Source organism: Phyllobates terribilis, unplaced genomic scaffold (assembly GCF_046119375.1).
Source record: "Phyllobates terribilis strain yellow unplaced genomic scaffold, ASM4611937v1 Scaffold_1__5_contigs__length_1240528914, whole genome shotgun sequence".
In the NCBI taxonomy this organism is placed as follows: domain Eukaryota; kingdom Metazoa; phylum Chordata; class Amphibia; order Anura; family Dendrobatidae; genus Phyllobates; species Phyllobates terribilis.
In genome coordinates this window covers 718,571,721-718,590,434 of record NW_027362761.1, presented here as the reverse complement: position 1 = coordinate 718,590,434, position 18,714 = coordinate 718,571,721, and the positions used below count along the sequence as shown (strand labels likewise).

Genomic DNA, 18,714 nt, shown 5'->3' with positions numbered 1-18,714 from the left:
CTCGATCAGCAAGGAGAAGATTTATTTCTTCTCCTGTCACACACTTCTACACAATTCACCAGTATGAGTAATAACAGCACTTCTGACAGTTGAGACACAGGTCTCAGAAGCTGTGTTTCTTCAGACTGCAACCCATCATGACACGTGACTAGGACAGGGTGACATTTTAATTACAGTACAGACCAAAAATTTGGACACACCTTCTCATTTACAGATTTTTCTGTATTTTCATGACTATGAAAATTGTACATTCACACTGAAGGCATCAAAACTATGAATTAACACATGTGGAATTATATACGTAACAAAAAAGTGTGAAACAACTGAAAATAGGTCTTATATTCTAGGTTCTTCAAAGTAGCCACCTTTTACTTTGATGACTGCTTTGCACACTCTTGGTATTCTCTTGATGAGCTTCAAGAGGTAGTCACCGGAAATGGTCTTCCAACAATCTTGAAGGAGTTCCCAGAGATGCTTAGCACTTGTTGGCCCTTTTGCCTTCACTCTGCGGTCCAGCTCACCCCAAACCATCTCGATTGGGTTCAGGTCTGGTGACTGTGGAGGCCAGGTCATCTGGCGTAGCACCCCATCACTCTCCTTCTTGGTCAAATAGCCCTTACACAGCCTGGAGGTGTGTTTGGGGTCATTGTCCTGTTGAAAAATAAATAATGGTCCAACTAAACGCAAACCGGATGGGATAGCATGCCGCTGCAAGACGCTGTGGTAGCCATGCTGGTTCAGTATGCCTTCAATTTTGAATAAATCCCCAACAGTGTCACCAGCAAAGCACCCCCACACCATCACACCTCCTCCTCCTCCATGCTTCACGGTGGGAACCAGGCATGTAGAGTCCATCCACTTACCTTTTCTGCGTCGCACAAAGACACGGTGGTTGGAACCAAAGATCTCAAATTTGGACTCCTCAGACCAAATCACAGATTTCCACTGGTCTAATGTCCATTCCTTGTGTTCTTTAGCCCAAACAAGTCTCTTCTGCTTGTTGCCTGTCCTTAGCAGTGGTTTCCTAGCAGCTATTTTACCATGAAGGCCTGCAGCACAAAGTCTCCTCTTAACAGTTGTTGTAGAGATGTGTCTGCTGGTAGATCTCTGTCTGGCATTGACCTGGTCTCTAATCTGAGCTGCTGTTAACCTGCAATTTCTGAGGCTGGTGACTCGGATAAACTTATCCTCAGAAGCAGAGGTGACTCTTGGTCTTCCTTTCCTGGGGCGATCCTCATGTGAGACAGTTTCTTTGTAGCGCTTAATGGTTTTTGCAACTGCACTTGGGGACACTTTCAAAGTTTGCCCGATTTTTAACACTGACTGACCTTCATTTCTTAAAGTAATGATGGCCACTCGTTTTTTCTTTACTTAGAATTTGTATTATGGCAAGAAAAAAGCAGCTAACAGTCTACTCAGTAGGACTATCAGCTGTGTATCCACCCGACTTCTGCACAACACAACTGATGGTCCCAAACCCATTTAGAAGGCAAGAAATCCCACTTATTAAACCTGACAGGGCACACCTGTGAAGTGAAAACCATTCCCGGTGACTACCTCTTGAAGCTCATCAAGAGAATGCCAAGAGTGTGCAAAGCAGTCATCAAAGTAAAAGGTGGCTACTTTGAAGACCCTACAATATAAGACATTTTTTCAGTTGTTTCACACTTTTTGTTAAGTATATAATTCCACATGTGTTAATTCATAGTTTTGATGCCTTCAGTGTGAATGTACAATTTTCATAGTCATGAAAATACAGAAAAATCTTTAAAATGAGGCGTGTCCAAACGTTTGGTCTGTACTGTATGTGATAGAGGCCATTTTATTGTGTTCTTGAAGAATCCCTTTTAAGATGAAGCAGTCCTGTAGTGGACAACCCATGTAGGTGTCATTATGATATACATTGTAGTCTTTTAGCTAAAAAACCCCCCAAAAAAACCAAAACAAATACTTCTCCTTTATCAGGGCTGTGGAGTCGGAGTCGTGGAGTCGGAGCCCATTTTGGTGGAGTTGGTATAAAATGGACCGACTCCTAAAATATATAATAAATTGGGTACAGTAGTTCAATGCAGTTTGTGGGGAATATTTTTTCATAAGAATTTGGGAAAGTTATGAAATGTTCTATAAATGTCTGTCCTATCCCTGATCTAAGGGTCTAGACTTATAGCTGAGATGAATCTGTGCTACAGTAAATTTATCACTTAAACATGAGCCATGTATGAGGGAGTCGGAGTCAAGGAGTTGGAGTCATTGAAATTGTGGAGTCGGAGGTTTGGCTTACCAACTCCACAGCCCTGCTCCTTATGCTATAAATGACAGTTAATGCTTTCCAACATTTTTTCTGAAATTTATTATAAATCAGAAAGTTTCAAAAATAAGCAGTGTTGAGTCTGAAGAAGTGTCCAAATACTTCAAAGTTAGTAAATTAAGTGAACAGATACAAACGCAGGAAGAACCTTATATTTATACTCTAAGAGAGCAGGTGATAAATCCTATGGCAGAGATGTGGAACATAATGCTGGAATAGCTGGTGTGAATTAAGACAAGCGAGCAGATATAGTGCAATCAATTCCCAACTCATCGAAAAGCTCTGTCTGTTTTAGTAAATACTTAATATTTCCTATTAAATAACAAAAATACGAAATACATAAAAAGAAAGGTGTCAAAACTTTTCCCTCAAAAAACAAGCCCTTGTACTGCTATGTCTACGGTAATCTAAAAGAGTTATGAAGTTATGAATCTTGGAAATAGAGGACGAAAAAACAAAAGAACAAAAACGGTCCTGAAGGGCTTAAAGCATGTTTGTCCGTCAAAAACTTACATCTAGTCCACCACAGACAGAAGACCTCCATCTACAAGATACTCCCATTCCGAGAAAGCAAGAGCAGAAATATCACTACAGGATCCTAAACTGCTGCAAACGGGAGGACAAGTAATCCATCTTTAAATTTATAAATTTCCAAATAAAAAACTAAATAGATTTATTTTATAACTTAATATCAAGGCTGTAACTTGATTTTGTATCTCAATTCAAGGGACTTTTGTATCTCAATTCAAGGGACTTTTTTTTTTTTTACAATTTATTTTTAGGAGGTCTTTGGTTGAGTTGAGTTGTCTATGGGAAGATCTGCCAAACTCAGTCATCTGTAATACTTCATAGTTACGGTACCTTGTTCTTGTAATGCCAGAGTTTTCTTCTCAAACCCAACAGCTTCAAAAAATTCAGGTGCTCCTTTCATACAAATGACCTTCTCCTAAATAAATACATACATAGAAAGGGTCACAAAGACCAAACAAAAAGATCACACAAATGTTACGAGGTTGGCTCACTGCAGGCATTGAAGCATAGCATTAGAATATGGCACCAATGCCCAGCGGCATGGGGGAGCGACTGCTGGGTACCTTGCTGGTGCTAGAAAGTAGCAATAGCAACACTAGGAAAATCCTACCTGAAAAACTTTATTTGATAACTTGATCTTTTGATATTTCTCATCATTCGGATTACCAATAATATTTTTAAGGTACCTGAAAACAGAAGTAGATGGACCTATGAACAATGTTTCTACCCCATATATAATTGATTTCTAAAATCAGAAAAACAAAAATAGCAGTGAGGCCTTACCTTGCCATTGTCTCAACGCCTAATTTCACTTTATCTCGATCTTTGTTAAATGTGTGAATCTTCATTATGGATGCGGAGATGGGATCAGCCACGGAAAGCTAGTATGAATGAATTCAATCAATAAAATCGGGTCTACAACCAAATTTCAATCATAAGCTGTATACATATCTATCTATCTATCTATCTATCTATCCATCTATCTATCTATAGCTATATGTATATATTTATACGCAAGATTTGCTCTAACTCACCATTTCTATACTTTTTTTTATGTGCGATTCGATTTCTTCCCTTCGCAGCATTTCTCCAGTTAAGGGGCAACGAAACATAATATTATATATAGAACTTTTTCCAGTTTCAGGTTTCTGTAAATAGATTTTGTAAAACAATAATTAACATACTATACAAAATATGCAGCTTAGCATTTTATTTTATTAACGTTCTATTTCATGTTTGATTAGTTTATCCAAAATCTGATAAAACAATAATATAAAGCTGAACTTTTAACTACAACGGAAGTTTAAAAAAGTAACACTTAGATCCTTTATTAAACAGTTTTATACCAGGAAAACATCTTACCCAGTATATTTTAAATTTTCATATGAAAAGGCACTTAAAGACATTTATGAAGAAGGAGACAGCTGCACGGCATGCTGGGCTAGTATTAGGGGAAGGGGCAGTACTAGCCCTGGTGGCCTGGGCACAGATGCTTTGTGCCAGATATTATGAAAAGGCGGGTGCACAGCTGTGGTTCCTGGTTTACTTATAGGAAAGCGTTATTTAGGTGCCTTACAGCACTGTTATAGGAACTATATAATTGTTTTATATAATCACTATATGGTTAACCCTAATGAGGAAGCAATCAAAATGTTATGCCAAGTAAAGCCCCCCCATACACATTAGACCAGGGGTCTCCAACACATGTTCCGAGGGCCGCATGCGGCCCCTGAGGCCCTGTTGGGCGGCCCTCAGGCCCCTGAGACAATCGCGTCCAACAAATCAACACTTCTTTTCAACTGAATGTGCATCCAAGGACACCAGCTCTCTACAGCACAATAACAATATGAGCCACCCACCAATCAGAGTTCAGCAGCTGACATCAGCGTCCCGGCACAACTGCACATGACGTCATTGCTAAGCGCCCTGGCTGTGGAGGAGTAAAAGGATGCTGGTCGCAGAGGGAGCGGAGTCAAGTGAGAAGAATTTTTTTTGTGTGTAAAGAGCGACAGAATGTGGGACATTACTAAAAGATGAGACCAGGACGGGAAGACTACTAAAAGATGAGACCAGGACGGGAAGACTACTAAAAGATGAGACCAGGACGGGAAGACTACTAAAAGATGAGACCAGGACGGGAAGACTACTAAAAGATGAGACCAGGACGGGAAGACTACTAAAAGATGAGACCAGGACGGGAAGACTACTAAAAGATGAGACCAGGACGGGAAGACTACTAAAAGATGGGACCAGGATGGGTAAATTTCTATAAAATGGACCAAGATGGGACGATTACTATAAGATGAGACCAGGATGGGGACATTTCTATAAGATGGACCAGGTTGGAAGATTACTATAAGATGGGACAATGATGGGGGCATTACTACAGGAAAGGGACATTATTACATGACGGGGACAATATTACAGGATTGTAAGCCTGAATTACTGTATGGGATTAATCGTAAAACTACACTGCTCAAAAAAATAAAGGGAACACTCAAATAACACATCCTAGATCTGAATGAATGAAATATACTCATTGAATACTTTGTTCTGTACAAAGTTGAACGTGCTGACAACAGGGTGGATTTGATTTAAATCTAACTGATTTAAATCAGTGATTTAAATCAAAGTTTCTACCTAAACTAGTTCTTGCTACTTTAACATGCAAGTAGATGAAGATTTTTAGAATCACTTTTTATATTACTTTATTCTCCCCAGTTTAATGGGTTAATCATTCATATTTGGACACCACTGTTCTGTTGTACTTAGGAAGGAGAAAAATAATAGTGACCTTAATAACAATTTAAATAGATTTATTCAACTGAAACAATAACAACATTACAGCACAAGTTATTTGCTTAAACAAACATCCATGTTTGTTAACTAATTTGGCTAAACAAAATATATATATATATTTTAAGAAACTTAGACTGTCAGCCCAGCCGACACATGAAAAACTTAAATACTACTGTCCCTGCTGTCCTCTGTAGCTCACTCGTCGTCATCTTCATCATCATCTTCTTCTTTGTTCCTATTCATAATCTGGAAAAGAAAAACAAGCTTTCCTGCTTTATTGGGTCCCAACCGATTTCTCAATTTAGAATGAATGAGTCCAAAGGAAGAGAATATTCTTTCAACGCCTGCAGAAGAAGCTACTGCTGTTAAAAGTGAAATCATTACTTGAACAGTCTCTAAATCCAAGCGCTTAAGTGACTTCCACCAGTTTACTGGTGTGACCTTCCTTAAAATATCTTCAGCAAACATATATTTCTTGAATGGTTCCCCCTTAGCTCTGAAGTTTATTATAGTTGGCATTAAAGATGGATGATTGCTGGATACCCATGTCATAGCTAACTCCTCTTCCTCAGCACTTAGGTTTTGACCCTGATATTAGATATTGACAATATTTGCCAAAAAATGAGCTGGAGTCAGTGCTTGTCCCATTCGTTTGTTTACTGCTTGTAATTTAATTCTGTCCATGTGTAGTTCTGTTTTTAAGTGTTCACTCAGTTCCTTCCAAATTTCAACAGCATCTGCAATAAAACAGCTATTTTTCTGTATTTTGTTTAAAGCTTGAGAGATGGGTTTCAGGAAGCTCAGCATATGTTCAACATTTCTCTTAAGCCCAATGTTGAGGATTTTGGCCGTGACAGTGCCATCTATTTTATCTCGATTTTCTTCACAAAGTGTCATCAGAATAGGCCAGTTTTTGATATACTGCTCAAAACAGTCCACCACAGAGTTCCATCTAACATCTTGTGGGAGCGTTAGCTTGGTTCCACCCATCCTTTTCAGAGCTGCTGCAGCAAAATGATTATTACGGAAGTATTTAGCAATTTCAACATTAGCCTTTATTTCTGGAACACTTAAGTCTTTGGCTAAGAGGTGCAGCAAATGAGCACTGCAACCATATGTTATTAGCAGCTTTGTATTCCCTCCCTGCTCTTCTAAATTTCTTCTCATCTTGGATACGTTTGCAGCATTGTCAGTGACCAAACTGCGTACTAGACATTTGAATTTTTGTTCACATGTTGTTATAGCTTTTACTGCCACTTCTTGTAAGTATTCTGCTGTGTGTGCATTTCCTGACGTATCAGTTGTTTGTGCAAGGAAGACTTTACCTTCTTCTGTTGTTATACAAGCACATACAATAGGATCATTGTGGACATTACTCCACCCATCAATACTTAGGTTAACAATTTTACCCTCCAGAGCTGTTGCACATTGCTCCATTTCTCTGTCATACACTTGATCCAGCAGTTTCCCTGCAACATCAGCTCTGCTGGGTGGACTGTATCCTGGTCTTAGTGACTGAACCATATTAATGAAATGTGGGTTCTCAGTCAGACGGAAAGAAGAGTTCGTTGCATAAATAAACTGGGCAATTTTTTCATCAATCACCTCTTTTTCTAATCTGCTAGTTCTTATCACAAACCTATCTATGGTGGTTCCAGGAAGTAAAGTTTTTTTCTTCCTTTTGGGTGATGGTGATATGTGGCTGTGGGTGTCTGATGATGATGCTGCTGCTAATGAAGCACTATCCTGGATGGATAACTCTGAAACTGTAGAACAGAATGATGGTGATCTTGGAGGTGGATAGTTTCCAGAATCCATGAATTCCCCTAAACAAAAAAAGTCAATGCTGTTATTTTATTGTTTATACAATTTCTGCTTATTGTACACAACATATCACTGCCCCTGCCCCAAAAGGAATATTTGTTTTTCTTCATAACTGTACCAAATGACAGTAACATGCAGTAATAATAAGAAATATAATTTTTCTCACACATGACAGTTCAGTCTTTAGAAATAGGATTCAATAAAAATGTTTACCAACAGATCCTGCCTGTTCAGAAGTGTTTCTTTGGTCATCTTCATCACCGCACTTCTCATGATGTTGCCTCATTCGCGCCACCAGGCCTTGCATCTCTTTGTTGCATCGTTTGCATTTTGCACGCATGCCTGCCTTACCGATAGGCGAAGGAGCTTCATTAAAATATTCCCAAACTGGGTCTCTTTTACGGCCTGCTGCCATTATAAGGAAAGAATGTAATAAACCTCAGATCGTACACACAAACAGATCCAGACTTGTCTGTCTGTGGCTATGCTGCAGTATTGTGCTCAAAGTTTCACTTTCATTTTCTTGTCTGCTTGCCCTTCCTCCTCCTCACACTTAGATTCACATTCTTCTTGTGTTGTGCAGATCTATTCCACTCCAAACAATCAGAAACATATTGTCTAACTTCTTGGACTTGGCACTGAAGGGGTTGATTCTGTATTCATAGGTTTGTAGAACAATAGGATTAAGGTCTTTCTCAACTCTGTTCATGTTGTAACATTTTTGCCGTGAAGAAGAGGCTGGGACCTCTGCGGAGTCAAATTCAGTTTTGAGAACTGCGCAAGTAAAGCGAGCGTCTGTGATAATATAGGAGAGAAACAGCCCACTAATCCTACAGAAACCTCTGGAAGAGCATGGCATTGTGAATGTTACACATATACAGCCTTTATTCTACTGAGTTAAACAACTCAGCTTTATCTCATGATGGAAGAACCTTTGGATGGTAAAATATTTTCCTCAAAAAGCAGTTTATTGAAAAAAATCCGATTATAAATCAAAAAAATCCGATTTTTTTGATTTTTTTTAAAAAAAACATTGATTTTTATCCACCCTGGCTGACAACAAAATCACACAAAAATCATCCATGGAAATCAAATTTATTAACCAATGGAGGCCTGGATTTGGAGTCACCCCAAAAATTAAAGTGGAAAAACACACTACAGGCTGATCCACTTTTGATGTAATGTCTGTAAAACAAGTCAAAATGAGGCTCAGTATTGTGTGTGGCCTCCCTACAATGACTGGGCATGCTCCTGATGAGGTTGCAGATGGTCTCCTGTGGGATCTCCTTCCAGACCTGGACTAAAGCATCCGCCAACTCCTGGACAGTCTGTGGTGCAACGTGACGTTGGTGGATGGAGCGAGACATGATGTCCCAGATGTGCTCAATCGGATTCAGGTCTGGGGAACGGGCGGGCTAGTCCATAGCTTCAATGCCTTCATCTTGCAGGAACTGCTGACACACTCCAGCCACATGAGGTCTGGCATTGTCCTGCATTAGGAGGAACCCAGGGCCAACTGCACCAGCATATGGTCTCACAAGGGGTCTGAGGATCTCATCTCTGTACCTAATGGCAGTCAGGCTACCTCTGGCGAGCACATGGAGGGCTGTGTGGCCCTCCAAAGAAATGCCACCCCATACCATTACTGACCCACTGCCAAACCGGTCATGCTGAAGGATGTTGCAGGCAGCAGATCGCTCTCCACGGCGTCTCCAGACTCTGCCACGTCTGTCACATGTGCTCAGTGTGAACCTGCTTTCATCTGTGAAGAGCACAGGGTGCCAGTGGCGACTTTGCCAATCCTGGTGTTCTGTGGCAAATGCCAAGCGTCCTGCACGGTGTTGGGCTGTGAGCACAACCCCCATCTGTGGACGTCGGGCCATCATACCATCCTCATGGAGTTGGTTTCTAACCGTTTGTGCAGACACATGCACATTTGTGGCCTGCTGGAGGTCATTTTGCAGGGCTCTGCCAGTGCTCCTCCTGTTCCTCCTTGCACAAAGGCGGAGGTAGCGGTCCTGCTGCTGGGTTGTTGCCCTCCTACGGTCCCCTCCACGTCTCCTGGTGTACTGGTCTGTCTCCTGGTAGCACCTCCAGCCTCTGGACACTACGCTGACAGACACAGCAAACCTTGCCACAGCTCGTATTGATGTGCCATCCTGGATGAGCTGCACTACCTGAGCAACTTCTATGGGTTATAGAGTCCGTCTCATGCTACCACAAGTGTGAAAGCACAACCAACATTCAAAAGTGACCAAAACATCAGCCAGAAGCATTGGTACTGAGATGTGGTCTATGGTCCCCACCTGCAGAACCACTCCTTTATTGAGTGTGTCTTGATAATTGCCAATAATTTCCATCTATTGTCTATTCCATTTGCACAACATCATGTGAAATTGATTAATCAATCAGTGTTGCTTCCTAAGTGGACAGTTTGATTTCACAGAAGTTTGATTTAATTGGAGTTATATTCTGTTGTTTAAGTGTTCCCTTTATTTTTTTGAGCAGTGTATATTACTGTATAGGGCCGCTTAAAAGTGAAAAAAAGCGTAAAACAAAGTGAAAAATAATGGAATAATATTTGACCACTAAAAATGCTGTTTTATGTAAAAATGTAAGTAAAAGAAGACCTGTAAAAAAAAAAAAAAAAAGATGATGATGATCAAAAAGTCATATAGAAAATAATGGCATCACTGAAAACAAACTTCTCCTTCAAAGAACGCGGCCCTTCATATTCAAATTTTTTCTATGTGCAGCCCATTTACCCGGCTGAGTTTGAGACCCCTGCATTAGATCGGTGGATCAGTGATTAGCACTGTTGCTTTGCAGCGCTGGGGTCCTGGGTTCAAAACCCCACCAAGGACAACATCTGCAAGGAGTTTGAATGTTCTCCCCGTTTTAAGTGTGTTTCCTCCAGGTAAAATAAATAAACCACTGATATCGATGGGTTCAGATGACACTCTAATGTGTATGGGGGCACCAGTCAATTGATGGTCGGGGAAGATGATTGGGCATGTCCAATTTGCTGATCACTCTGTTCTCCCAGAGATAAGCCACCGGTGAAGATATTTGTCAGCCCTTGGTTGAACGAGCATTCCCTGTGTATGCAAAAGATGGCCGAGATAGCTATCGACCGAAACAGCAATCAAATTTTAGCTTTGGACCAGTACAAAGCAGAATCTAAGTGCATAATTGCAAATTCCAGGTGGTGTGTTCTGTAAAGGAAGGAAGGAAGGGTAAAGTTTAAAGTGACATCAGAAGGAAAGATCACAGCCTATTACAGTCATTTTTCCGATAGTCCGTTACTCCTCTCCAACCACAATAGAGTTGCTGGGGTCAAAGTCTATGACATTTATGGAAACAGCAGAGCACCATTCAACCACCACTCTATTCAGACACCAGGGAACAAGATCCCACACATAGATGATACACATGTGATCGTTGTGGGCCCTCACTGTTGAACAAATTGGGCATCCTAAGCTACCATTTCATCATGCATGCACAATGTCGCTCTTCTCAAAGTCTACAAAGATAACAGAGTTCTTCAGTCCTAGAGATGCTGAAAAGAGTGGCAGATCTGGTCCTCCTGAGACTCCATTCCCTTGCTTTTGTTCCCTATTCTAGTCTTAATACAGAGCAATTGTTTGGCCCTGCCGGTTCTGATACTGGGTTTGCTTCTAAATTCTTGTTACTCTGTGCTTCAGCACTGTGCCTGTAATTCTTTGTCACTGCCTTTGTCCCTCTCATTGAGGACTCCTATATCACCTGCTAATTAGGTTCTGTGTGGACCGCTACATTACCTACCTGTTTTTAGGACAACGTAATCTATATATTCCTTCCAACTGATAGTTAAGGAATAACTATGATAAAGAATAAATATAAAAACAAAATAAAACTTTTGACTATTTATAACGACAGGTCAGAAGTTTTGATCGGTGGGTGACTGGGAGTCGAGATCAAAACTGACATAGCCAAGAGCTCTGTCTTTACTTTTGGCTTATCTATGATCTAGAAATATTTATGTATCTGTACACCATGTGTATCACTCTCCAAGGAAAACTGAGCATCTAAAGAAATGAATGGGAACAGCGCTCAACTGTGCGCTTCTGCCAAATTGCTTTAGCGATCAATGAGGGTCTAGGTACACGGACCCCAACGGATTAAATCTTCTGACATGCACAGACAGATCACTTTTTTTTTTTTAAAGCACCACTTTGCTGTTATTTTTTATTTCACCCCCTGAGTGGTATCACAAATGGAAGTTCTCTGCACCTAGTAATATAGTAGCTAGTCACCACCTTCTGCTGTTATCGGAGCCGCTCCAGTCGTCTTCTGCAGGTTGTGACCTGCTGGATGGCTTCGGCGTTTGCTGGGTGAGCTGGAGGTTGCTACTCAATGTAAGTCTATGAGAGCCAGAACGAGGATCTAATAGACTTCCACTGAGAGATTGTGACTGTTACCTCGGACTTCTGGTCAGTCAGAAGTTGCGGTCACAAGATGGCAAAACAGGACCAGAGCGACACTGGGAAGAGTAGAAGATGGCAGCTGGTAAATATTTTACTAGGGGCAGGGAACATGGATTAGTGATAACACTCCAGTGGTGGAAAAAAAACACACACACACACACAACACAAAAAAGTGCTGGAGTGGTGATTGAAATGATGGGTACTATACCTTCTACCTCAAGATTCCATAATTTATGGATTCAATTTAGGATTGCTTAGTCTTTCGATTTCAAGGTCACCCCTTCGCAAATGTTAAATTTAGTAGCTCATGTGAGTAAGAACTTTGTAGCTACATGCAGTCCATTGACCACCATGATGAATTAATGAGGAGCATACTAAAAGAGCGTTATAACTTAGTACTTAGGAGGAGAGGGAACCCCACCCACAGCCTGGAATCCACCGTGGAACCAGGAAGAAAAAGGGGTCACGTGATGCCTGTGAGCGGCCAGTGATTGCGTCTCTCACAGGCATTATCTCCAACGGAAGGTAATTACAAAAAGTCTTAGGGGCCCCGAGGGATACATTGGGGGCGGTAATCTAAAGTAGTGGACAACCCCTTTAAAGCTGGAGGCTGCCGGGGGGAATACAGCTCATCTCCTTTTAGCAGCTGGGCTTTCAGTGCGGTGGCTGCATGGCTTCAGAATGCTATTAACCTGCAGATCAACCCCATATCTGCAGGTTAATAACATTTTGGGACATAACAATTTTCGTGTAAAACACAGATTCCTCAAAGTACTCTGATGGCAGTTTTATACACCCTTAGCATTCTATTTCTAAGTTCTATAGAAGTCTAAGTCGTCTTCTCTTGAGGGTATCATGGCTACAAAAAAATGCACTTGCTGATTAGGACCATCCGCTAATGATGCAAATGTCTGCTATTTTTTTGTCCATTTTCATCTGAAAAAAAATTCTGTAAAAAAACAGGCCAAGCCTCTATTAATACATTGGTGAATGGACTTTCTGGCACAACACATTGAAGTAGAGTCTATTTTTTAAACTTTTCAGAGGTGCAGCCAATGTCTTGGTATAGAAGAGACAAATTGGATGGGGTTTATGCTCAAGTCGTCTCCCACTGCTGGAGATCTTTTTTTGTGTGTGTGTGTGTGTGGGGGGGGGGGGGGGGGGGGGGGGGGGGGACGACAAATCACAGCACCCCTGTATAGAGTATTGGGTTCTTAACAAATTGACTGTCAAAAACCAAGTAATCTTGGCACTCTTTGACCATTTACAAGGGGCAAGGGGTGACTACAATATGGTAAAAAAGAAGATGAATGGAAGACATTATTTATTACTAGTAATGTATATTATCTAGTGACACCTTTTGGGCTCAATAATACCACGCCTTTATTCCAGCAATTTGTGAACGCCAAGTCCAAGGGAAAAACTGAGCTAATTAATCAGGTTCTAGAATGTTTTCTCAGAAGCTTTAACTCATCTTGCAGGATAATTAGGCGACTCTGCTCCCTAAGGCAGAATTTACTATAAGAACACAATATTCAAGCCAACAGCAGTCTGTCCATACGATTTACGTACACAGAGATACTAGACAGGGAAGCCCCTTATCACCTCTGCCCTCCTAATTTGGAGTAGGGCCACTGGCGGCAGCTATAAGAGCAAGACCGGAAATAGTGGAATATAATTATGGCAATAGCAATGAAGATGTTGCCTTATATGAAGAGGATATGCTACTGGAACACACTGGAAGGTAAATGGGCAATGCAAAGAGATCCCTGGGCTGGTAAGTGCTCATACGGTGTGGCCATAGGCGGACATATATGGGTAAGCTTAACTCATGTTTAGTAACGAGCGCACTTATATATATATATATACATACATACACATTGCTTATGGACTGACATTTAAATCGTGCGAAGGGTACTGGCACAGGCCCATGAGTCTATGCAAGCCTTGGGCTCAAAGTATGAGCACTGTCCTTTAAACACTTACCAGCCCAGGGATTTCTTTGCATTGCCTATTTACCTTCCATGCCCTCCTGTGGTCTTCTTCATGTATCTCTCACCTCATACCTACTGATCTGTTTTATGTTTTGTAGTGATTTTGTCTTTTAATGTTTCTAAATAAAATATACACTTTTTAATCTATTCTTCAGCACTGGAGTTGCAATTTTTGGGGTGTACCATTTCTTCTATAGGTTCATATATAACTATGTGGTAAAATTCCCCTCTTTTCCCCATGTATGGGATAATATGTGATTTATTCACCCGTTGCGTAGGTATTATGCACATAACCTGCAGATTAACAGCGACTTTTCATGTGACAGGTTCCCTTTAAGCAAATGTCCCTTACCTTGTTTTCTGGTGTGACCTTCATTTCTTCTTTAAGTTCTTCATCTTTTACTATGGAAAACACAAAATAAAAAGGAACAACTATTTTATAGAAGTAGTTGTAGTGTAAAATATATATATATATATATATATATATATATATATATATATATATATATATATATATCTCTCTCTCTCTCTCTCTATCTAAAATAATGCAAATTCTTAAAAAAAATATATATATAGCAACTGTAGCAATCTGCATGTAGAACAGGATGTACCCTAGGAGAGCACAGGCGCACATTTAGGGATTTAAATGCTTGCTATGTGGACAGGCAGAATAGTGTGGAAATGACCTGTAAGTAGAACCACAATCCATGACATTCCTCAAACCAAGCGCACAAACTTACCTGGAATATGAGCAGGGTCCCGAAGAGGGGTTTTGCCCTTTACTTGCTTTGAGTCGAGCCTTGCTATGGCCGCAGAAGCAGCGGCTATTTGAGCCTCCCCTGTTGGTGCCTTTCTTGGTGCTGGTCGCTCTTTAACAGTGTTGTCAGGTGTGTTTCTAAAAAAAAATAAAAAAATTATAATTTGGAAGCAAATTAAATGAAGATAATAATACCAAAGAATTTGTGATTGCAATCATTTTCAGGAAGAAACTGAGTATTAACTGACAGAATTGCAGGGGTGCCAATACTTTTGGCCACCACTGTACATACATAGTACAGACCAAAAGTTTGGACTCACCTTCTCATTTAAAGATTTTTCTGTATTTTCATGACTATGAAAATTGTACATGCACACTGAAGGCATCAGAACAATGAATTAACACATGTGGAATTATATACTTAACAAAAAAGTGTGAAACAACTGAAAATATGTCTTATATTCTAGGGTCTTCAAAGTAGCCACCTGGTTTTTCAAGTCCTCAGACAGTCCTCAGACAGTTCTTTGGTCTTCTTTCTTTTCTCCATGCTCAATGTGGTACACACAAGGACACAGGACAGAGGTTAAGTCAACTTTAATCCATGTTAACTGGCTGCAAGTGTGATTTAGTTATTGCCAACACCTGTTAGGTGCCACAGGTAAGTTACAGGTGCTGTTAATTACACGAATTAGAGAAGCATCACATGATTTTTCAAAGGGTGCCAATACTTTTGTCCACCCCCTTTTTTAGGTTTGGTGTGGAATTCTATCCAATTTGGCTTTAGGACAATTCTTTTTGTGTTTTTTTTCATTGAAGACAAATGAAGAGAATAAAACCAAAGAATTTGTGATTGCAATCATTTTCAGGAAGAAACTGAGTATTATCTGACAGAATTGCAGGGGTGCCAATACTTTTGGCCAGCACTGTATATATCAGCATAAAAAACTATGAAATATATTGGGGTTTGTTTTCACGGTCATGCTTAGACAGTCCTCTTGGTAGTCCAGCTATGCCAATGAAGGTCATTTCATTGTTACCATGTTGAGGTTGAATTATATACAGGATTAATCCCTCCCATAAAGTTTTTTTTTCATTAAATGTGTATATATGTGTGTGTAATGTAGTGTGAGAGTATTATTCTACTTGCCGTTCTGCTCCGCTTCTCAGTGACGTCATCGATCCTCAGACTAGCCGGATCACTTTATGCGTGAGCCAGAAGTCTCTCTTACAATGTCAGTCTATGGAGCATTGTTCTGACATTTCATAGTCTTACATTGTAAAGGCCACTTCTGGGCTACGCAGAGCGCAGTGTGACCTGGACAGTCTGAAGATCGGGGGACGTCATGGAGAAGAAAAGTAGAGCGGAGTTGGATTCCGGAGAAAGCAGCGGCAGATACTTCATGGGAGGGCTTTTTAAAGGATGTGCATGAAAATCTCAATAACCTTTTTAAGGATGTAAAAGAGACACAGCTCATGGGATGATCAAGTACTTCTCAAATCACGTTCACAGTAGAATAGTTTACTTATATCAAAAAAATTAAAACGTAACTTCTACATAATGTCTTTAAGATACATATAACCATGCAGAGCAAACATCAATTAAAAACATATAGGGGTCCTTTTCATCTCCCTATTCAGCCACTCAATCTTTCTCCTTCCTGACTAGTGGAGGTCGGCACTAGAGATGAGCGGTGTTCGACTAGAACTGTTCGCCAATCTCAAATTCGAGCTGTTTTGGGCCGTGTTCAAGTCGTTCGACGAACGCGAACGATTTGCAAAAAATTCGGCTGTTCGAGGTTATGTTCGATAACTGTTCGTGCACCAAAAGCGTGTCCTGCATGTCTGGCGCTATTTAGAGCACCAATCATGCAGGGATTGCCTGCCACTCACTGTAATGCCACAGCCATGGTGGTTGTGGCATTACAGTGGTTGCCCAAATCGATGGGAACAGTGCTCACAGTGAAACATGAAAAGCCGGCAATTCAGCAGCAGCATACACCGGTACCCGACAATGTAGAACAGAAAGAACAGAGCATCACACATAGATTAGATAGATAGAAACATGTCAGTCACATGTATAAGAAGTACAGTGACAGTGTTGGTTACTGTACTTGTCATTTAGTGTTAAAGGATTTCTTAAAAAAAATATTAGTGTTTTCATGCACCGTCTCTTTAAAAAAGCCGGCCGGCAATTCAGCATCGGTACCCGACAATTTATAACAGAAAGAATAGAGCTTCACACATAGATTAGATAGATAGAAACATGTCAGTCACATATATAAGAAGTACAGTGATAGTGTTGATTACTGTACTTGTCATTTAGTGTTAAAATAAAGGATTTATTAAAAAAAAAAAATTGGCGTGGGGTTCCCCGTAATTTTAGTCTCTAGCGGAGGTTAAGCAGACGGCTGGGGCAGATGTTTGAAACCTGGGAAGGGGGTAATACCACGGAGCTTCCTAGGCTACTAATATCAGCCCCCAGCTGAATACCTAGCCTTTACTAGCTATTAAAATGGGGGACCCCCCAAAAAATTACGTGGGGTCCCCCCTATTTTAATAGCTAGCAAAGAGTAGGCAGACAGCTGGGGGCTGATATTAATAGCCCAGGAAGGGTGCCATGAATATTGGCCCCCTCCCAGGCTAGAAACACCAGCCGTCAGCCGCCCCAGAAATGGCGCATCCATAGGATGCGCCAATTCTGGCACTTAGCCTCGCTCTTCCCACTGACCTGTAGCGGTGGCAGTGGGGTAATAGGGCTGGGGTTGATGTCAGCTTATAATGCCACCTGACATCAAGCCCAGGTTAGTAATGGAGAGGCGTCTATAAGACACCCCCATTACTAACCCCATAGTCAAAGTTAAAAAAAACACAAACACCCAGAATAAAGTCCTTTAATTGAAATAAAGACAATTCTTTATTGTTCTAAATTAAACCATACTTACCACCACGCCCATTCCAGCTGAAGCCAACGATCTCCTGCAATAAAAGGAAAATAATAAACCAACGTCATCCTTACCTTTCCATGGTTCCCACGACAGCTTCAGCTCTGCTACATTCACATGACAGGCTGGATCGCAGCAGAACGCTGCCATCCAGCTTGCCATGCCGCAGAGACTGAGAAGCGCAGGCATGCTTGCGCTCTGCAGTGTCTGGCTGTGAAGGCATACAGATGAGCAGAGTTCATGTCCAATGAACTCAGCTCACCTCATGCATGTCACTGACAGAGTGGGAAAATTCTCTTGCGCATGCGGTGAGTGCAGGAGAATTTTCCCACGCTGTCAGTGACGTGCATGAGGTGAGCTCATGTCCAATGAAGCGTGGGAAAATTCTCAGCGCTTGAGCAGGAGAATTCTCCCACGCTGGGATGGCATTGAGATGACAGGCTGGATCGCAGCTGAGCGCTGCCATCCAGCATGCCATCCTTCATAGACACTGCAGAGCGCAGGCATGCTTGCGCTCTGCAGTGTCTCTGAAGGATGACAAGCTGGATGGCAGCGCTCAGCTGCGATCCAGCCTGTCATCTCAATGCCATCCCAGCGTGGGAGAATTCTCCTGCTCAAGCGCTGAGAATTTTCCCACTCTGTCAGTGACGTGCATGAGGTGAGCCGAGTTCATTGGACATGAACTCTGCTCATCTGTATGCAGTCACAGCCAGACACTGCAGAGCGCAAGCATGCCTGCGCTTCTCAGTCTCTGCGGCATGGCAAGCTGGATGGCAGCGTTCTGTTGCGGTCCAGCCTGTCATGTGAATGTAGCAGAGCTGAAGCTGTCGTGGGAACCATGGAAAGGTAAGGATGATGTTGCTTTATTATTTTCCTTTTATTGCAGGAGATCGATGGCTTCAGCTGGAATGGGCGTGATGGTAAGCATGGTTTAATTTAGAACAATAAAGAATTGTGTGTTTTTTTTCAAATTACGGGACTTTATTCTGGGTGTTTGTGTTTTTTTTTTAACTTTGACTATGGGGTTAGTAATGGAGGTGTCTTATAGACGCCTCTCCATTACTAACCTGGGCTTCATGTCAGCTGGCATTAT

At 41.2% G+C, this 18,714-nt stretch overlaps 2 protein-coding genes across 2 annotated transcripts in view; both read right to left on the bottom strand.

Moving 5' to 3' along the window:
* Positions 1-18,714, bottom strand: part of UBXN6 (UBX domain protein 6) — a 47,937-nt gene that overhangs the window by 16,020 nt on the left and 13,203 nt on the right. The window contains exons 2-7 of the mRNA XM_073686300.1: positions 14,663-14,817; positions 14,275-14,324; positions 3,874-3,987; positions 3,623-3,720; positions 3,450-3,525; positions 3,170-3,254 (exon numbers count right to left, since the gene is read on the bottom strand). Coding sequence (XP_073542401.1) covers positions 3,170-3,254; positions 3,450-3,525; positions 3,623-3,720; positions 3,874-3,987; positions 14,275-14,324; positions 14,663-14,817 — 578 coding nt within the window. The remainder of the gene's footprint in view (positions 1-3,169; positions 3,255-3,449; positions 3,526-3,622; positions 3,721-3,873; positions 3,988-14,274; positions 14,325-14,662; positions 14,818-18,714) is intronic.
* On the bottom strand, positions 5,735-8,158 carry LOC141274396 (uncharacterized). The gene is made up of 2 exons (XM_073686299.1): positions 7,676-8,158; positions 5,735-7,464 (listed from the first exon to the last, which is right to left on the bottom strand). The coding sequence occupies exons 1-2, from the start codon at positions 7,875-7,877 to the stop codon at positions 6,233-6,235; spliced, it is 1,434 nt and encodes a 477-aa protein (XP_073542400.1). The 5' UTR covers positions 7,878-8,158; the 3' UTR covers positions 5,735-6,232.